The sequence below is a fragment of the Aulonocara stuartgranti genome (genome assembly GCF_965226115.1).
Source record: "Aulonocara stuartgranti genome assembly, chromosome: 20".
NCBI classification, from domain to species: domain Eukaryota; kingdom Metazoa; phylum Chordata; class Actinopteri; order Cichliformes; family Cichlidae; genus Aulonocara; species Aulonocara stuartgranti.
In genome coordinates this window covers 20,991,820-21,012,118 of record NC_138956.1, presented here as the reverse complement: position 1 = coordinate 21,012,118, position 20,299 = coordinate 20,991,820, and the positions used below count along the sequence as shown (strand labels likewise).

At 41.4% G+C, this 20,299-nt stretch overlaps 1 protein-coding gene across 5 annotated transcripts in view; it reads right to left on the bottom strand.

The window, feature by feature from the left end:
• magixb (MAGI family member, X-linked b) overlaps positions 1-20,271 on the bottom strand; it is a 48,734-nt gene extending 28,463 nt beyond the window's left edge. Inside the window, exons 1-4 of one of the 5 annotated variants that reach the window (XM_082519689.1) lie at positions 19,219-20,271; positions 8,700-8,741; positions 5,879-6,168; positions 3,978-4,094 (exon numbers count right to left, since the gene is read on the bottom strand). In XM_082519689.1, coding sequence (XP_082375815.1) covers positions 3,978-4,094; positions 5,879-6,168; positions 8,700-8,713 — 421 coding nt within the window. In that variant the 5' untranslated portion in view covers positions 8,714-8,741; positions 19,219-20,271. Of the gene's footprint in view, positions 1-3,977; positions 4,095-5,878; positions 6,169-8,699; positions 8,742-14,288; positions 14,308-18,686; positions 18,946-19,218 lie in introns of those variants that run through there. The other 4 variants (XM_082519690.1, XM_082519692.1, XM_082519688.1 and 1 more) reach the window with 4 other exon arrangements.
• Between the last annotated feature and the right edge of the window lie 28 nt (positions 20,272-20,299).

Below are 20,299 nucleotides of genomic sequence, written 5' to 3'. Positions count from 1 at the left end.
ACATGAAAACTGATTTTTTTTTTAACTGTGCATGCAAAGCTGCTGTAATATAGTACAAAAACAATAATATGCAGAACAGGTCAACTGTAGCATAAAGGCTACTGGCAAACAGTCAACAGTCAGACAGTCATTGTAGCTCGTACTGAAAACATCACCTACCTCACTGCTATAGTTATTATTAAACTCAGCATAAGTCATAAGTCAACTTAAGAGTTAGCTTGGTAGGATGTGAGCTCAGGTTAAGCCGGAGAGAGACAAAAACAAATCAGGAGGTTTGCCCACAAAAAAAACAAAAAAAAACTTTTAAACAGGATTTATTTTTAAACTGCCCCACAGACGTGATAAATCTGTGTTACTGATCTTCTCTTCTGAAGCCACAATCACAAAGGACCAGAATTACCCAGAGTCAAAAGTCAAATTTCAGCCACAAATTACCTACTATACTTTGTCAGCCACTGAGGTTCCAAGATAATATTAGTCCAGTGTGAATCAGCATCACTGTGATTTGGATTTTTTTTTTTTTTTTACATTCCCTACATCTTTTCTTTTTCCATCTTTCCTAGAAGCTGGTTTACAAGCAGACTAGCTAGAACAGCTTGTTTCTAACTGAGGATGAGCAAAGGCAAGTATAAGATAAATATAAGGATTATTTCTAACTGTGAGCCATGCAAAGCTACTGTCATGTAGTGCAAAAATTACAAGATGGAGTTGGAAATTGGCACAATAGGTCCCCTTTAATGAACAGTATATGCTCAAATCACTTATGCATTTCTATATCGGTTTGGTTTCATGCCTGTTGGGCTAACCTCTTTTTTTGTGTTATACTTCCACATGTTGAGTTTTCCAGTATGTGGCTTACTGTCTAGGATGGCTTGAGATGGACATTTTCTCCAGTGATGTCTGACGCTCCAGTCCCAGCTTATTAGGAAACTGTTGACCACGTTTAAAGTAGATGAGAAGGGCTGATGTGATGCATTATCTGTATCAGATCAGGGTGGGTCTTGCACCTCCGGTTTCCAAAAATGGCAACAGAAAAAAAAAAAAAAAACCCTATTCTTAGATGCTTTTCTTTAAAAAAAAAAAAAAAAAATAGCAGTTTCTTTTACTAATTAAAGATTTGATTGCAAATCTCATGATGGCATCTGACATGTCTATGATTCTTCTCCTCCCCTCAGGACACACAGCATCACTCCAGCTGATATGGTGAGAGTCACAGATTCATTATCTATGCACCCTCCTCGGAGACATATATGACATGTCAGCGGGGAGACAGGATGGATTATTGACATCTTCTTTCCCGCCTGTCCCCGTATAAGCGGCGCTCTGATCCTCGGGGGACGGGGCGAGGGAGGGATTGAAGAGGTAATTACACAGAACTCTGTATCAACACCCAGAGAGAGCTGTCTGTCAAGATCACTGCACACAAATAGCCAACAATAAATCCTGCAGTTGAAAAGGGCACAGAGAGTCTGGGTGACATGCTGGAGCAAGCATATTAGAATAACTAAATGATGATGTTTCTTATCTCCGACTCACTCAGAAGACAATTATAAAAGTATTTTATGGAGGAGAAAGAGAAACAGCCAGCCTTGATACCGTGACATTGGTTCTGAATCATCCAAGGGCACATGTGCAAATGCGATTATAGAACTATGGATGGGAAAGTTGAAGAGGGTCATGTAAATTCTGCAAAGCTTGAATACAGAACAAAATAATGGGAATGAAAAGACAAAAAAGAACAATCTGTATAAAAGAACAGAACACAGGGTGCAGGATTGTTTATTGAGCATGTACCTGTTCTCCAAAGCTACACAGCGATCATCCTCTCTGCACACACAGGGCTATTAGACCGCAGCCGTCCCCTCCTCCACTTTGGCACTGATAGACATTTGCTTTTAATTTAATTCCACCTCAGAATTATTGATACAGTAGCCTGCATTTACTTAGTTCTGCAATTCATTTCCATTTTTATGCACTGTCCTCTTGACTGAGCCTTTGTAATGTTATTTCTTACATCAGTGCCAGCTTGAATATCAGAGAACATTGTCTCATCAAAAGGGTTTAAGGACTGAAATAGCTCATTGGTACTGAGCACAGTTTCCAGGGAAGAACTATCTACACATAAAAAAGCGAATCAAAACTGAGGTCTTCTCGTACCATCTTTGCTTCCCTATGGCAAACACGTTTTTAAAACCTGAACTGAGGCTAATTACTCATTGTATTAGAGAATTCAACGAGGTGTTGGAGGGAGCAGTAGGAGCACGCACATGATCCTGAAGGGGGCCACAATGAGCCACTGATGAAAACTCTTCAGCTTTAAGTTCCTGTTAAACACAGCTGCCTACTTGTACAAAAACAACAAAAAGGAAGAAAATTCAGCTTCTACGTATCTACAAGTGATCAAATTTGAAATGTGATCGGTTCGGAGATACTTGTGCTGCTATAAGCATGAGATGAACAGCATCTTTGTGGTGTCATCTTCAGCAGGTCAGGGGATTGCACTTGCAGGGGCTGAGTCTGCTTTATTGTCACTCTTACTAAAATAAAGCACCTAGGGATGGGAGGTAGTTTGCCAAGTTTGGATCCTCTGCACTGTTTCAAGTGATAAATCAATATCTAATCAATATGGATGTATAGGTATACATATATGAATCCTCTGTTTTCTCAAACTAACGTGTGAAATCATTTAACAACCATTTATTGTGTATATAAAGATCCCCCCCTTATTGATACCATTCTCATTACAAAACAACTGAAAGACTTAATGTTAATTTGGTCGATTCAGTCCCTGAGCAGTTGCTTGTGTAGATGCATGGCTACGTAATGAGGGAGTGTGGCTAAAATTGCAATTACACTGTAATGACAATATGCATGCGGTATACTGAGAGATGCAGTTTAAACTCTTTTACACACTTCTCAACCGCTCCTTGTTCTGTCAGCGAGTGCGTCATGTGGTGCGGGGGCAGATTGTCCCACATGACCTACTTCATGGACTAAAGGAGAGATTAGCAACAAAACTCCACACTGCCACGACAAGGTTAACAATACTGACACACGAGGTGGGTTGTATATTTAACACTACCACCTGAAGAAAATAAGGGAAAAAAAGCCCCCCAGCAACAACAACAACAACAACAACAACAACAAAAGATATTATTAAAGAAAGCCAGGAAAATACAACAAAACACAAAGCTTCTCTGATAAAACTCTACTCAGCTGTTATATCCTCTGGCTGTTTCCAGTGACGTCATATTACAGAGGATTAAGATAGCAACAGATGCACTACAACTAGCTGCCTTTGGCTGCCATTGTGCTTGATTTTAGTCATAGGCATCAAAATGAAACGGCGTTTGCAGACCACAGGCTTGATTTTCAGGACATGATGCAAACACCAGGACAAAAGAAAAAACTTGTTAAGCATGAATAGAATTAGATATCCCACCAAACAAACGGTCAAACAGCTTATGGATGTGGATTGTAAATATGAGACTACCACTCAGGAAAAGGCTCAGTGTTGTGACAATACAAATGGTGGCTGTTACAGTTCAGTCAGCTTTACCAAAAGCTGATTTAAAATATACGTATTTCTCATATGCCAACATTTAATATTTCATAAAAAAATAACTCCATACAAATATACACTGACACAAGAAAGTGATCAAAACAATTCTGCCGGCTCAAATGCTAATTAACACCATCGTGTTTACATGGCAGGAGCAATGAGACTGGTGTAAAAACAAAATATTACCAACTAATAAAAGAGACATGCCCTTATAAATCAGTATTTTCATTCAATTCAGTACAATTTCATTGAAATGAACTGAATTACACCTGGAGACAATACATTTGCTATTAGGGCATGCCACATGGTAGCATCAGGATGAAACTGCAGTAGACAAGATAAGATATACAAAGGCAAGATAAATACAGGAATACTGGATATAAAGATAAGAAGTGAAACCCAGGAGAGGACTTACAAGGTACAGCACGGAGGTAGAGGTTCTCTCTGATGACCTGCTGAAGTTGGCTGTCCACTGATCCGGGTGTGAAGCACTTACTCAGATACAACCTGAGGTCCTTACACAATGTGGGGCCTGAGAGAAGGGCACATAAAACAAGTTTGGCATAAAGATGAGGAAGGAGAGAGATAAGGAAATAAATCAGCTCAGTAAGCATAAACAGTCGGATGATGCATGCTTAAATTTATCTAAAGCGCTAACTTTTACTCCTGACAAGCTGGATTTAACACCAGTACTTTACAGCCTGCTGATGTCTCTATATCACTTCATAGTAGCTCCTGAGAATTAAACGTGCCTGTCCAAGTTCCTCGTGCATATACCTACAACAGCCTACTGAGGTTAATTGTTCCAGACACAACGGTAGAGGCTGTCACCAGAGGAGGCAGAGCCGCTCAACACAGCGGGGCTTTGTTTCCTCTCTGATCTCTTAATATCGTCTCGCGTGCTTTACGGCCTTTGATGGCAGGCCGCGTGCTGTTATGGATGGACTGAGCGTGTCTCCTGTTTGTCACTCTGACAGACGACCATTCTGTCAGTGCCTCCCCTGAAGGCTGTCGCCGAGCCATCCACACTCCTGTCACCCCCTATCCATGCTGCTGTTACAGTGGTTCTGCCCAGGAGCAGGCAGAATTTACAAAGGGCTATTTAAAAAAAAAGGATCAGTGATATAACTTTATTAGTGGAGGCAGCATGTACATATGACTGGTCACATATGGCTGCTGTCTGTAAAGGGAAATGAATCTAGCCTGCCGCCCTTTGGGAGAAATGGCGGCTTTGTTCGTGATGTTACGAAACAGCTGCTATTTTCTAGTCTGCTGAAGAGCAAAATTCAAATCTGAACTGAATGAACTGACAATGTTTAAGCATATGTCTGAAGCCAGGAATAACAGCAATGCAAAGAAGATTTTCTGGAGCTTTGCTGTCATCAAAACCAGAGAATGAAATTTTAAATTTGGGTATTTTTGATTTGTGTGGCATCACTGCTCTTTTTTTCCTCTCTGCAGCATTAATGCTTGCTTCCTCTCGGGACTGTAGCCTGATGTCAGTATTCCGAAGCAGGAGCAGAGGGAGTTGTAGTAGTAGGAGTAGCAGAGGAGGTGTGGTACAGAAACCCAAAGCATCAGATCATCTATCAATGTCCACACCACATGCAGTCAAGCTGCACAGAGAGGACCAGGCAGACTTCAGAAATGATAATGGATCTACCGGTAGCAGAGCGACCAGGAGCAAAGGTCCCCATTTACGCCCCTGTGGCCAAATCAGCCATCAATCTAGCGAGCAAGGCCATCGGGAGGTGCAGTCAGGTGACACTTTGGTGACATATCGTTCTGTCCGCAGCCGACAAAGACATCCGTTCCCCCAGCCCCCTGTTCTAAACATCAAGGCCCCACTACGAGTGACAGGCAACTCGATTGCCACACTCTTGTCATGCGTCATCAAACATTTTGAACTCCTACCCACATGTTAACCAGTCCTCCCGACATAATTGACAAGCACAAATCAGCAGAGCAGAACACTACAGACCAACGATTTGGAGTGTGAGAGCTCGAGGGAGGGAGGCTGTTATTGTGCAGGAATATCATGGATGACAGCTTGGAAGCAAGTGTAGCAGATTGTTTGGGTGTAGACAGATGAAACAAGTGCAATGGCGTGCAAGATAAACAGTGATAAGTCACTGTAAACTGTCTACAGTAAGAGTGTGGGAATTTCAGATTAAGAATTAAGATATGTGAAGGGCCTTACCTGAAACAAAGCAGACCTGTGTTCACACATTTCATCGCCTTTGTGCCCATAATTTGCTCATCTATTTAAATGAGTTGCAGACTAATGTGTTGGCTGTTTTGGGTGCTGAGTCATACCTGGTGACACAGTTTTGATGCGGATAGGATGGGGGCAAGAGTTGAGGATACCACGGACATCTCCTAATGTCATCCCTAAAACTGGTGTTCCCCCAATCTCTAGGATGATGTCACCCACAGTGAGGCCACCACCCGGGGCTGACGTGACAAAGGGAAACTCTCCATAATCTGCTCCTCCCCCGATGGCGATCCCCAGCTCACCCGACGAACCTTGCAGAGGTACAAAGCTGTCTAGCACCTTTGAACGCCAGTGCAGCTTCTTCACCGCCGACTTAGACATGGCAAATGAACTGTTGAGAAAAGGAAACGGGTGTTTAGAGAGCGAGCAGAAGGCGTCAGGAAATAAAAAAAGGAGGGGAAAAAGTGTCGGTTACATAACAAGGAAGAGAAAGAACCTGTGACTTCATGTTATTTAACCTTTGTCAGTTTGCAGATGCCCACTGCCTGTGGAGTTGCTGCGTTTCACATCAGAGAGTCATGAATAATTCTAGCGTCACAGGTTAGGATGGCAGCTTAAAAGTCAAGAACAAGACAACATGGAAAATGTGTCTGTTTTATGCAAACATACAACAACACAACAGCCAAATGACTGTCCAGCCAAAAGACTGAGAGAAACTTTCCCTCATGCTCACTGTTCTCTTGGCTGACGTTTTATTTATGTGTAAACAAGCAGCACGGCCATGAGTGCACAGCCACAGTCACATGGGAAAATCGAGTGTGAGTTTGATGGAGGTATGAGAATCCATTTTCACATACTTGTCTTTATCCATACGTTTTCTAGATCATCAATAACCACGCCATTTATTTTCCCATGGATAGATTCTCCTACGCTCTGCTAGGGTGATGTTTTGTCCACTAATGGCAGCTGCTTACGGTAAAGAAGAGAAACAACAACCCAAAGCTGTACTGAAATACAGTTTTGGGTTGTTGCTTTTTTGTTAAAACACATTTCCTGGAGAGCAGCTGTGTGTTGGGGTGGGGTGGGAGGGTGCAGGAGGATGTAGCTGGCACGGTGAAGATTTGTTTGAGTCGTCCCTGATGTGACAGCTGCACTGCCAGAGAACAGACAATGTTCCTCTGACATTATCAGAGCAGCATTGTCACCTTAACACACGGTAAGACGGAGCCACACAAGGCACTATATCACAATCAAAAAGACAAACACAATGTATGGACTAAAAGCTTTAGAAGTCAGGCAGGCAGATTTAATTTCCTTTGGGCAGCGTTTGGCGGGCTTTTGCCCTCAGTTTCCAGTCTTTATGCTAAGTTAAGCTACCTACCCCCCGGCTCAGGCTTCATAATTACCATAGCAACATGATGGTGATATCAATCTTCTCATCAAACACAATTAAGCATATTTCTTACTTACTTTGGAACACCTCCACTAAGTCAATTTTGCTTAAATACAATATCCCAAATGGATACTACTGATTTCCCCTTCCAGTGTGGCCAGGAAATAAGCCATTACACTTCACTTCACCAAGATGCAATCCTCTTAAAAGGCTGTGGTGACCCCTGGCTAGGCAGGGTTAACATGCACAGCACCAGACCCGGAGCTAGTAGGGAGGCCCTAGGGTCCTCTGACCCAACAGACCTAATAAGTCTGCTTCAAAGAGTGAGAGAAGGACAGGATATTTCTAATCCTTTCCAGCTGACTGGCAAATCGACTTGCAGATCTGACAGAGATCCTCTTCCATCCTCTGCTGCTGCTCAGTTAAAGAAGGGAGGTCCCTGGTGTGTGTGTGTGTTTTTATAAGATTGAATTATAAAAAACAGAACCATGAAACCCAGAAATACAGATGGGTTGTTTGTGTTTTTGCAGTGCACTCAGTGAGTAACAGGAGAGGAGAGAAAAAGGGAAAAGCAGAGGTCAGATGGAGATCGAGAGGCGCCACCCTGCCTGAGGGTTGGCGTAGGACTCACTTATTTGACCTTGCAGGACTTCAGCTCAGGCGACATGAGTCAAAACTAGAGAAATAGTTGAACCCCAAAACACACATTTCTTTCTAGAACAACAGCCTGTCACTGTTGTTCAAGCACACTTGAATTAAACACAATCAAACAAGTAGCGTTGTTTACGCCGGCATATTTCAGCCTGAAATTATGCTTATCGCTTCAGTCTTGCCAAACAGTGCCCCCAGTCCCTCTCTCTACCCCACTGTGAAACCTTCTGCAGCTACACTGTCGACCTGCTTCTCCGAAGTCAGCCAGCCATCCGCCCACACAGAAAACACAGCAATACAGCGTGCATTAAGGGTGGCGTGAGGCCAGAATACAAACAAAAGCAACTTTTTCCATTTAATCATATTGTACACAACATCTGCATCGTCCCTGAATAATAAGTCTATAAGCCGTTGGTTTTTTCATGATTTATCTAAAGATTTCTGGGAACGTCTCAACAGTAAAGATTAAAAAGCTTAAAATAAAACCACTCATAGGTATAAAGCAGTATTCTGTTGGAACTACACAGTCGCATTGTGTTTCTGCTTAACGTGTGTTGCCTGAGATGTAGTTGTTGTCTTGACCTCCTGCGTCTGATGGGGGTTTAATGAGCCACAGCCTGTCAGGTTGTTGAAGCCTGACTCGTCCTGCTGCAGACACACACTCTGACACTCTCTCTCTCTCCCTGCTGTTGGTGTTGACACTACAAACTGGCCCTGCACGCTCATCTTACCATGTTCATTAAAAACACATTGTCATCAAGGCTGGGGAGGAGCAAGGGCTACTGACTCTACGCAGTGATCTTATCATGTTAGATTTAATAGATTACTAAGAAATCATTTGTTTGCATTTAATATAATTTTGAATATGATGATCTTACCTGTATCGGACCATATCTGTATAAATCAGTTACTCCACATAGCTGAAAATTAAGCAAATACAGGAGTGGCATGAATTGCAATTCCTTGAATGGCAAGTTTTTAAAAACTGAAAGAGGAAGAAAGAACCAATCTACATGGACTTCCATGTTAAAACAAACTACACAGCAGAAATTTCATTTAGTCTCCATAGCTAATTTTCCACCTTTATGTCAACTGTAATGACTGATTTCTTGTGTGAAATCAGTGTGGAAGTCTTTTAAACCTGGATTATCTCTGATGACCACTAGTTGCACAAAGAAGTCTGCATGCATAGACTCCTATGGAAAATTGCCCTCAGCCCAGTAATCACTTTCCTAATGAGTTTGGCATAGTACGCTATGATGCTCATTTTGATGGATTTGATTGGCAAGTGACTACTATATGAGCATGCGCTGGCAAAATAGGACTTTACAAACCAATAGATGTTATCAATGCAACTTTGTCCATGTTTTAAATAGTCTGCAGTGCCACCTCAGCAACATCCAGGAAGCTGTTTCTTCAGTTTTAGTGTGTTAAATTCTAGCAGTTTACATGTATGCTGTTTAGCATTAATTAACAGATAGCAGTTGCCAAGCATTAACCAGTAACTTAGTATTCCACTTTCTGATTCACATATATTTATTTTTGGTTCCAAAAATCCAAGATGGCAATGGCCATAATGCTACAAAATAGGCTTCAAAAGGAGAACATAACCCAAAAGGTGATATTGCCTTTAGCCTATTGCATGAAAACATGAATGAATTTTCTGAAATACTAATTAGATTTTGTGTCATATGAAATTTCCTTTGATCAAAATCGCAAAACGTGACTGCTTGAACTGATTATGAGATGAAAATGATGAGCTCTTAATCATCCTCTCATGCTGATTCAAAGCAAACCTAAAAATATGCAGCTATGCTAGAAGCAATGTGACTGTCTTTTAAGCTAAAGTCAGCCACATGTTCCCAATAAGCATGGCAACATGCTGAGAGATAACAGCTGTAGTTTCTACCTTGTTCTTGATCTTATCAACCATCTTATCAAATAAAGAGCAGTAAAAGGGATCCCAGCAGTTTTGCAAGGATTTGGGCCCAAACCATAAACACAGGACTAATTGAAATATTAAATTATTAAATATTAGTTTTAAGATGTCGACAAATAAAAAAGTGAATCACTAAAGTCTAAGGAGCTTGGAAAGAGAGTGACTGGACTTCATTAAGTTGCTTGAACGAAACTTAAAGAAGTCCAGCCGTTTTCTTTCCAAGCTCCTTAGACTACCATGAGCTGGATGACTGAGAACCTGCACAGGCATGTCAGACATGTATCACTAAAGTTGTAAGACTAATGAAGCTGATCCTGTGGAAACATAAATCTGTGTACTTAATGCCAAATCAATCAAGAGGTACACTATAAGGAAACATGAACCAAGTTACCTTCACGTTACACCTACTGGAGCTGCTTGAACATAGAAACCTATGTTATGAAGCACCCAGTGCGCAGTTTTTGTGCTGATGTTAATGTCAGAAGAAGTTTGGAATTCTATGACGTCAAAGCTCTGCAACTTCAAGACTCACGCTTCGACTTTGCAATAACACCACTTAGTAACTCATTGACTATCTATGAGGGAAGAAATTTCACAAATTGGTTGCAGCGGCGACATTCTTTAAAATAATCAGTGACAAATTTTTGTGAAGGCAGACTGTATGGCTAGGTGTTTGATTTTGATTTATACTTGATTTTATACATTTTATTTTTATACAATGGAACTAAAAATACCTGAATTAAAAGATAAAGAGGTGTGGTCCAAAGCTTTTGTCAATATAGTATCTTTCCACTATGAAACACATTAAATAGTGACATGGAAGACAGTAGGATTCATCCACTGGGGGCTGTAATTGCCTGTACATAATTTAATAGCAATTCATTACACAGTTATGAGCTTAATATGGACCAAAGTAATTGCCCCACTAGCACTGCTATAAGTAAAGCCATTCTGAGAGCATGAATTACATAGACTGAACAATATGCAGGGTCACAGATATCTAAGCCTATAAAAAGAATGCTCTATAGAGATTCCTGACCTTTAGGTCAGAAAAGAGCTGACCAATACATATCCTGTTTCACTGACTTCCTCTGCACCAGTGAGGATCTCTACAGTTTGCAACCTCTGCCTTTCAGTGTAATTTCAACCCCCACAGTGATCTGTCAGGGGCAAAACACACAACTCCTTGATTTAGTCTATTCTTAGTGCCCATTTTGTTCCTCATCATATCTGTTTATTCAGAAACTACAGTGCATGTGCTACAGGCTACGAGTCAGTGTATAACACAAACAGCTGTGCCTCACAGATTTCTGTATGAAAATGTCTTTTTGCCCTGAACTACATGAGCACTCATTATCCACAGAACATTTGTCGTTCTTAGCTAATTAACCACAATAGTTATTTTTCCAATAAAAGAAAGTGAAAGTGCACTTTAAGCCTCAACACAATATAATAACACCTTCTGAAACAGCAGTGCAAAAAGCTGCATTTATAGGTAACAAAATCCTTTACAGTGATTAGTCTAAAAGGCCATTTTACCCCTGGCAGTTCATAGTCATGATCAGAATATTTTTATTACACGACAAATTAACTTAGCGGTTATTTCAGGTTGGATCTCGAGGGTGTTAATTTATTAAAGTTACAGAGATGAGTTTTGCCACGGAGCTCAATAATTCAAAGTCAACTTGAAGCAACGAAGCAAGGACAAGAGGGAATAGCACTTGACATTGGACCGGACGATGTCTTGAAAGACCTTCAAGAAGAAACCCCCCCCCCCCCCCCCCCAGGTGTAAGCAAAACACATCAGTTAAGACGGGTGAATAATTGAATTGCTCGGTAAAAAGTGTCTCTGGTGAGGCCAGCAAAACAAGAACATCTTGTCGTGACAGATTTATCCAGCAGGGCGAAGCCAAGGTGCACAGACTTCCATTCAAAGCAGCACTTAAAACTGTTTTATTGACCATACAGCTGTTAGCAATGAATTTAACCTTCGTTTTGGCACCTTAACACCTATTCTCAAAGTCTGCCTGTATCGATAATAGAGGTCCAGCTTTATGGGGAAAGCAGCGACTGTCAGCTCTCGTGATTCTCCACATGTTCCTGATGTCTATCTAGATGCCGGCCCTCATCCCCATCAAAGCCGTCTCTCAGCTTGTAGATCACTCTCTGACATAATCAGCTTTGACAAAAGCAGAGTTTGTTCAACTTCTTCCAAAGATGAGAAACTTTTAACGCAATCAGCGTTTTGCCTCTGAGTTGTTGCTCTAATCAAACGCCGCTCTCCCCAGTTTAATCATCTCATTTTAAATCTTCACGTCATTAATTGTTGTCCTGCTGCTTCACGAAGCAGCAGAACTAGTATGTGCTCATAAAAGCTTCTTGGTTGCTTTGACTTGGTGGAGTCACGCTTGCTCTGCTGTCCACATTTTGTTGCAGCTCTAAATGGAGCCTCCGGTAATGAAATTAGCCTGGGCAATTAGCTCAGCTACGATGCTCTTTGAATTTATGTAAGCTTATTTTGTATTTCATGCATGCTCGCTGAAATGCAAGGCGACGAACAGTTGTCTTTCCTAAATGTAAATTCTGGTGGATATTGATGAACTGACTTTGTGTTTTGTCAGCTAGAATGTGACCAGCATGTCTAAGCGCTCCATTTGTTGGTCTCTCTGCAAATGCTGGCAATGAATAAACAGAACAAAACAACAAAACAATAAGAGAGGGTTTGTTTGTTTTTATACAACGCTGCATAAGCCAGTCAGCATGACTGTGCATTACAAAATAATTACTGACCAACAACACTATTGCTCCACATCAAACCTTTGAAACGGCTATAATAAATGTCCACTGACATTCATGACACTGCGTGACACTGAAGCAGAAACAGTGTTTTTACTATTGCTGATTAGATCATCCAGAGAAGGTACGGTAAACAGATGAAAAAGGAACAAAGTCAAATAATTTTTGATCCTTGTTTCATAAGTGTTAGGATTTCCTGCTAATTTATTTCTCATGACTTTAAATTGCATGAAGTGTTACATTAATTATTTTCATAATCATTTAATCTCCTGCTTATTTTTCCAAATATTGCATCAACTCCTAAATCTGTAAAATGTAAAAACAACAACAAAGGCCCAGCATGATGTCTTTAAAAGGCCTAAACCAAAAGACATTTCAGTCAGATGGCAGCTCTAGTTAGTGTTCAACATCAAAGCTCCAAGCTCAGCACTTCATAATACACTCACTGCCACTTTATTAGGTATACTTGTAGTATCAAATGAATGAATTAGCTAATAACAAGGCATCAACTGAGTGCACTTAGGCAGACCTAATAATGTTATGAAGTTCAAACTGAGCATCAGAGTGAGGAAGATTTAAAGGACTTAAAAGTGGTGTGGTCGTTGCCAGAGGGGCTGTTCTAGGTATTTCAGCAATTGCGGCTCTACTGGGATTTTTTCCACACATCAATTTCTGGGATTTTTAAAAAAGAGGAAATATCCAGTAAGCAGCAGTTCTGTGGGTGAAAATGCCTTGTTTATGTCAGAGGTTAGAGGACAATGGCCAGACTGCCTCAAGCTGATAGGCAACAGTAACCACTCAGTAAAACCAAGGTATGCAGAAGACATCGCTGAACACACGTCAAACTGTGAAGCAGATGGGCTAAAGGGGCATTAGACCACATCAGGTGCAACTCCTGCGAGCTACGAGGTGGAAACTAAGACTACAGTTCATATGGGCTCACAGAAAATTGTACAAAAAAAGATTGGGCAAATGTTGCCAGATCTGATCAGCCTCACTTTATGGTGTGACATTCAGATGATGGGGTAAAGATTTGTTATAAATAGCATAAAAGCATCCTGATTTCTATCAGTTTTTCAGGATTTTGGTTGTAGAATATTGTAGGAGATTATTTTTTGGCACACTCTGGGCCCTTAGTACCAGTTGAGCAACATTTAAATGCCACAGCCCACCTGACCTGAGTACTAATACTGGACATGTTCATCCCTTATGGAGAAAGTGCCTTCTGACAGCTGTGTCCAGTAGGATAACAAGACACGTGTCACAAATCTCAGATGATCTATAACTTATTTCTTGAACATGACAATGAGTCCCCTTTACTCAAATGGCGTCCACAGTCACCAGATCTCAATCCAATAGACCACCTTTGGGATGTGGTGAAACGGGAGATTACAGTATAATCATGGATGTGCAGCTGGCAACTGTGTGATGCTATCATGTCAATAAGAGCCAAAATCTCTGAGGAACGTTGCCAGCATTCCTCATCCTGGAGACTACACGTTAGAGAGTTAATTAGCAGGTTAAAAGGAAACGGTTATCAGAATGCAAAGAACACAGCCATGATTGTCCATGTGTTTTAGATTTATTTTTCTTTATATCTAAAGTATTTTAACTAAACGAGTGATTGAGACACATTGACTGATTCGTTCTGACGAGATAAAATAAGGTTACACTAAATGACAGACTTAAAAATATACACATTCTACTCAGAAGAAGAACAAAATTAACTCACCTAAGCTGCCGTCACATATGGGAGTGAAAAGAGTGAGTGCAGACCTTATATAATGTGAGCAGGTGAATTCAGTTGAGCAACAAAGGAACACGGGAGCCAATCAGTAGTGAGGAAACCAGGACAGGAAGTGAGGTAAGGGAGGTGAGGAGTGGATGAGTGAGGAAAAGAACAAATGAAGTAAGACTCTTTGCTACAGGTGGATTCTGGAGTCAAAACAGTAGCACTGACATGTTAAAGGAAGACGTGTAACATTTGTAGCTATGCATCACTACTCTATACAAAAGGGTGACAAATAAAACCCAATATAATGTGTGAGGTATGAGGTATTTGGCCTTCAAGCAGCACCAGAACAGCTTCAGAACTCCCTCGACTGATTCTTCAGGAGATGTAAATGAAAGTATTTGTGAATCATTCTTCCAAAAAATATTTCCTCATTGGTGTTTTGATGGTGGTGACGGAGGGACACATCAGTTCAAATTTTTCCACAGGTGTTCACTCGGGTTAAGATCTGGTGACAGCGAAGGCCATAGCATTGATTGATCCACATCATTTTCATAATCATTAAGTCCCTCAGTGACCCCTTGTGCCTTTTTACGGATATATATTGATTTGTACTGGCCCTTCCACTAGACGTACATGTGAACCCAAACCATCCAAGTATTATTATACATCCCATTGCATAACAGAGCCAGATCCTCTCCACTGTGGGTCAGGAGTTCAAGGTTTTCCTTGACCGAGTGACCCTACTCTGCATAGTTTCTGATTACCTTTCTCCTGATTGACTTATTGATTACTCACCTAATCATTTATGTTCTAAATGAAAAGAGTTTGGTCTGTTGAGCCCACCAAAAAAGCTATTTGTTGTTTAATTGACATTTTGATTGGAGTTTAATTTTTGTTGTAAAATAATTCATTCATTCCATCCATAGGGGCAGCAGTTTTAGCAGAGATCCCTAGATCTCCCTCTCCCTGGCCATCTCCTTTAGCTCTTGTAGGGGGACGCAAGGCATTCCCAAATTAACCAGGAGGTGTAATCTGTCCAGCACGTCCTGAATCTGCCCTGTCACCTTGTTCCTTTAATGCCTTACCTAGGGAAGTCAAGGAGGCATCTTAGCCAGATGGCTGGACCACCTCAACTAGCTCCTTTTGATGTGGTAGAAGTGCAGCTCATAATCAATAAATTTATTATCATTATTAATTTTTTAGCTCAGTCTTTATGAACTAACTCACATTGTTTAAAGCATCATTCCAGGGTTACACCTAACTATTAATGATTGGTTTGTTTGGACTTATCAATAAGTCTTTTTGTCCTAAACTAGCCTCATTGTGACAAAGTCCATAATGACTTCCTAAATCACACAAGGTAAAGAAATTGAACAAAACCAGAGAATATTTTAGTCTTTAAAATAACTGCTGATAAATTAAATCCATTTATTTCTAACATTTCTGACATTAATTCTGAAAAGAGCCCAGAATGCATCTTGAAACATTTATCTAGGAAGTTCAGAGAAAAAAGGGTATTTAGTGAAAAATTAGGTACCAGTGAAGAAAAGAAAACCTTCAGCTGAACCCATCCCACACACTGAGCACTATAAGCTCATCTGTTCCCTCTAACCTGTGGTGAGGCACACTGCTCTTAGTCTTGCAGCATCCTCCCAGGAGGTGTTGGAGGTCAGCCAAGTAAAGCATCTTAAATAACCAGTGACCTTAAATTCATGAGACTGGTGGAGTGGCAGACAGATGGAAAATGCACAGGAAAATTCTCCCAGCTCCGACTTTGTCGCCTTATCGCTTACCCATGCCCTGACCTCTCGCTCCGAACATTTACACCAAACTGCACAAGCAACACCGGGTGTACTAAACCTCCCTGATGCTCACTCTCTCTCAAATCTAGGGCATGGGAGTGCTCAACATAAAACAAACAGCAGTGGCAGATTTATAAATATAAGATTAAATGCTTGTGGGTTCAAAATGCCATGCAGTGGCATACACATGCACTAAAGCATTTTCCACTCTTACACAATCAATATAAACTTAACACAATGAAGAGCTGATAAGAATAGAAGGAATGAAAAAAAAATTTTCTCTGCACGGCATCAACAAATCCAAAAATGAGTTCATGTTTTTATTGAACTATTACTAAGCTGCTTGGGTGTTGACGACAAAAGGGGATTTAGTGCGAGATCCAAAAATTGTTGAGCTTTGGAGCAACACCCAGATAAACACACAAACACAAACACACACACCTGAAAGGATAACACCAGCTCAATGATGCTCGCCTTGGGCAAACTGTATATTTAGAGTCACGGGATCAAGGTCAAGGCAGGAGGCACGTTAGTGGGTCACTTTATGTTGTGCAGACTCTCGGCTCCTCTGAGGACCAGCTCTGTGACAACAGGTCCCCTTTTACGCAAAAGTGGTGCACCCCTCGCTGCGATCCCAGATTAGCTCTCATCAGGAAGACGGAGCAGTTTAATTAAACACAGCAGATCAGCTCCTCAACAGTGATGATGGATAAGAGAGACCAAAAGGGAAAAGCAGAAAGAAATTAGGAAAATTCAAAGCGGATGGAAAAAATAAAAAAGGGGGAATCAGTGGAAGCCTGGAAGGAAACAGAATCCAAACAGAGAAGGGTGCGGTAACCTTATGAAAGAATGGCTGAAATCATAATAACAAAATGAATAATTCAAAAGGAAATGGGAGGGAAGGTTCAGTTCACTATAATGAGCATTTTTGTGAGGTCGCAGTTTGGTAACCTAAGCAGGCCCTCAAGTATATGTGTCTGTGTGTGCCTTCAGTTGTGTGTGTGGAAGAGAGATACTGCTGATTCAGTAGGGATGGGTGAAGGTGACCCTCGCGCTTGCTCCTGCTGCCAGTCTCACCACCTGATATTGATCCCAGTTGTCCAACTCAGATCTGACTCAAGGATACAAGGATTCATTGCCTTCTTGACATTTCAAATATGGAACTGTGTAAATTGTAACTCCACACACTAGCATTGATTAGTTATTGATTTTCTACCTAAGTCAGAGTAAACCACTTAAAGGCAGCTTCGCCGATCCAAACTGAATTTCAGTGTGTGTGCAGGTATGGCCACGAGAGGTAGTTCCAGCATGGGCATGCTTTTGTTGTTGTTGAAATTTCATATCAGACTGCACACAAACTGCCGAGAACTAAGAATAGAGCAAGCTACAACTGTAGAATTCAAAAGCAGTGGCTGGGAGCAAAGGTTTGGACCACAGATGGGAGAATGTGCCTGCGTAGCCCTGCCCTGTCAAGGGTAAACTGCCTTGAAACACACACACACATACTTTGTTTTCACCACACCTTAAAACAGATGCATGAATATTCATGATGCCGAAGGACACAGGAGGTACATAATTAGACAATCACCAACTCCCAGATGACATGCATTACTACGACAGAGGAGAAATGCACCTCACTTCATCCTCCCCTCTTATTAGCGGTGAAAGGGGAGTTGACATGCATTTCCACTTACTGGTGGTTAAAACTTGAGCTGGATAACTGGAAACAAAAGGGGGACAAATGCAGAATAAAAGGCTCTCCTTATTTATGTGCAAAACAGGTGCTGGATGCATAGGTGAAGCTAAGGCAAAACAAACAGTGTGAGTACCAGAGCAGAAGGAGCTCTCAGTGTGTGGACTACCTAACACACCATGTATGTTGCTCTACTAACAAATTAAAGATTTATATTAACAGCATAATCTTGACTGCTTTCTAAACCCAGGGCAATGCACGCTATTAACTCAGGGTTACACATCCATCAATTTAATACAAGATGCCTTTATCGAACCAGGACACACCCTAAACGAACTGCAACAAAGACACTCACACACGCAAGCATGTACAGAGAGCTGCCAGGCACTTGTTCACATGCATGCACACACCTGGCTGTGAACTATAGAGTGCATTTTGCAAGTCAGTCTATTTCTGAGGGCAAAATGGGTGCAGGTGCATCGAGCATTTCATTAAGACCATTTCTGGAGCAGGGGATTGAAAAGTGGAGAGAAAAAACACACACGGGCGAATGGATTTATGAAACGGGGCTCAACAAACTTTCGAAAGCCATTCAAGGGTTCATGTGCACACATATACACACAGATACACACACAACCAAGCATGCGCACGTGATTAACAGCTGCTACATCTGTTAAAACTGACATTGTTATCCAAAAGATCTGCCACCCTAATCACAAACCCACATTCTTCACACTCTCTCTCTCACACACACGCAGGCTGACTAGTTTACATGCATACACACACTCTCTCTCTCTCTCCTCTCAGTCCACCCTCTACCTCCCCCCTCATCTCACCTCACACACACTTGGCTTACACACAACAAATTCTCAGATTTCCCATATTTAGGGAAATACTAACCTGCCTTGCCGCTGACACACACACATCCTCTTCAAGCAGTTCAGCCTTTCAAAGAGGATCCGTTTGAACGCGTCTATATACATTGACCCGACTGAGGTTAAATGACAAGCCAGTATACTTAATTAAAATGAGTTGCTTTGTTAAAAAGCAACGGCAGTAACAGTAGCAGCAGCAGTCCGGTGTATAATATTTTTTTTAAAAAAGGTGTGGGAATGCAGTGATGTGTAGATGCTGCCACTGTATCCCAGACAAAGTCAGATACGATGTGCGCGGCTGACGGGATATATTTGGACACTAGTGATGCTCTGAGAGCTGTGCTGATCTTAGAGAGAGAGAGAGGGAGAGAGGGGAGAGGAGAGAGAGGGAAAATAACACACACACACACACTGTCGGCCAAATGTGACAGCGGCCGCTCATAATTTGTAACAGCTGCTGCACTGCTGTGGGCAAACCAGCGTGGAGGATGGATGAAAGACGTGGTTACAAATGTTTAACTTGTGCAATAAGTGTCAATAATAATGGCTAGACTTACCTCCATGTCCGCCTTACTCGCTTCAAATCCTCCCTTCCTTGTTTGCGAGATGGTCCAGGTTAATTGTTTACGGATGCATAGTTATTTGATCGATGCAACTGCAGCAGCTAACAAAAAGACCAACATCGGTACTATCGATTTGACCGGGTAGAGGTGTCATTGAACTGCAGGCGCGGTGCTCCCGGGGCGTAAGTGAGAAAGACAAAATTAGATTAGGCTTTACTGTCCGGTTGAAAGTGCGGGTATAGGCTGCAGCTGGTGCAACTAAAATGGACTTTTGCAGCGATAGAAACAGTGAAAGCATAAATGGCAAGTGAGAAGGTTATCTTGAGAAGTTAAGGAGCACGGAGGGGAGGGAATAAAAGAGTTAAAAGTACCGCCCCTGTTAGGTCTCTTTGTACCTGCAGCAGCAGCAGCAGTAGCAGCATCACTTTTCGCTTACGAGTTAAAGGCGTGAAAGCAAGATTTAAACAGGAGACTTTCTAAGCCACAATTGCGCTGCAGGTTATTTAATCCAGCGCTGGCAAGCGTGGTTTCGTAATAAAACCATAAATGTGAGGTTAGTGAAGGTGACAATCTAGGTTGTCCTTCAGGGATGTTGCAAGTATGTTTTGGGACGTATGGGAGCCCGGATACACCGCTGGCTACTGCTTTTCGAAACACGAATGAAAACTGATTTCAAATGCTTGTAAAATTATGAAAATAATGCAGAAATAGTCTTATAAACTTTACAGTTTCAAGAATACCGACTGGAAATATTATATGTTCTTAAAATTTACCTAAATATTCCCCCAATATTTCAAATTAGAATGACTACTCGGTCCTTATTGTTTTTTAATTAAACGCAAACAATTTCACGGCACTGAGCATTATCAGGGACACGTGTTATTATAATATATTTTTCATCTGTAAATATGAGAACTATATTCGTGAACTGTGAACATTTGCTTCCTGTCTAATTTGTTCCCTCTTCCCTGTGGATTTTGAAAATCACAAAACAGGGACAGCATCGCCGTCAAAACTACTCTGTACCTTTAATTATGTCGCATGACGGAAGATGTAGTAATCTTCAACTGGCTAG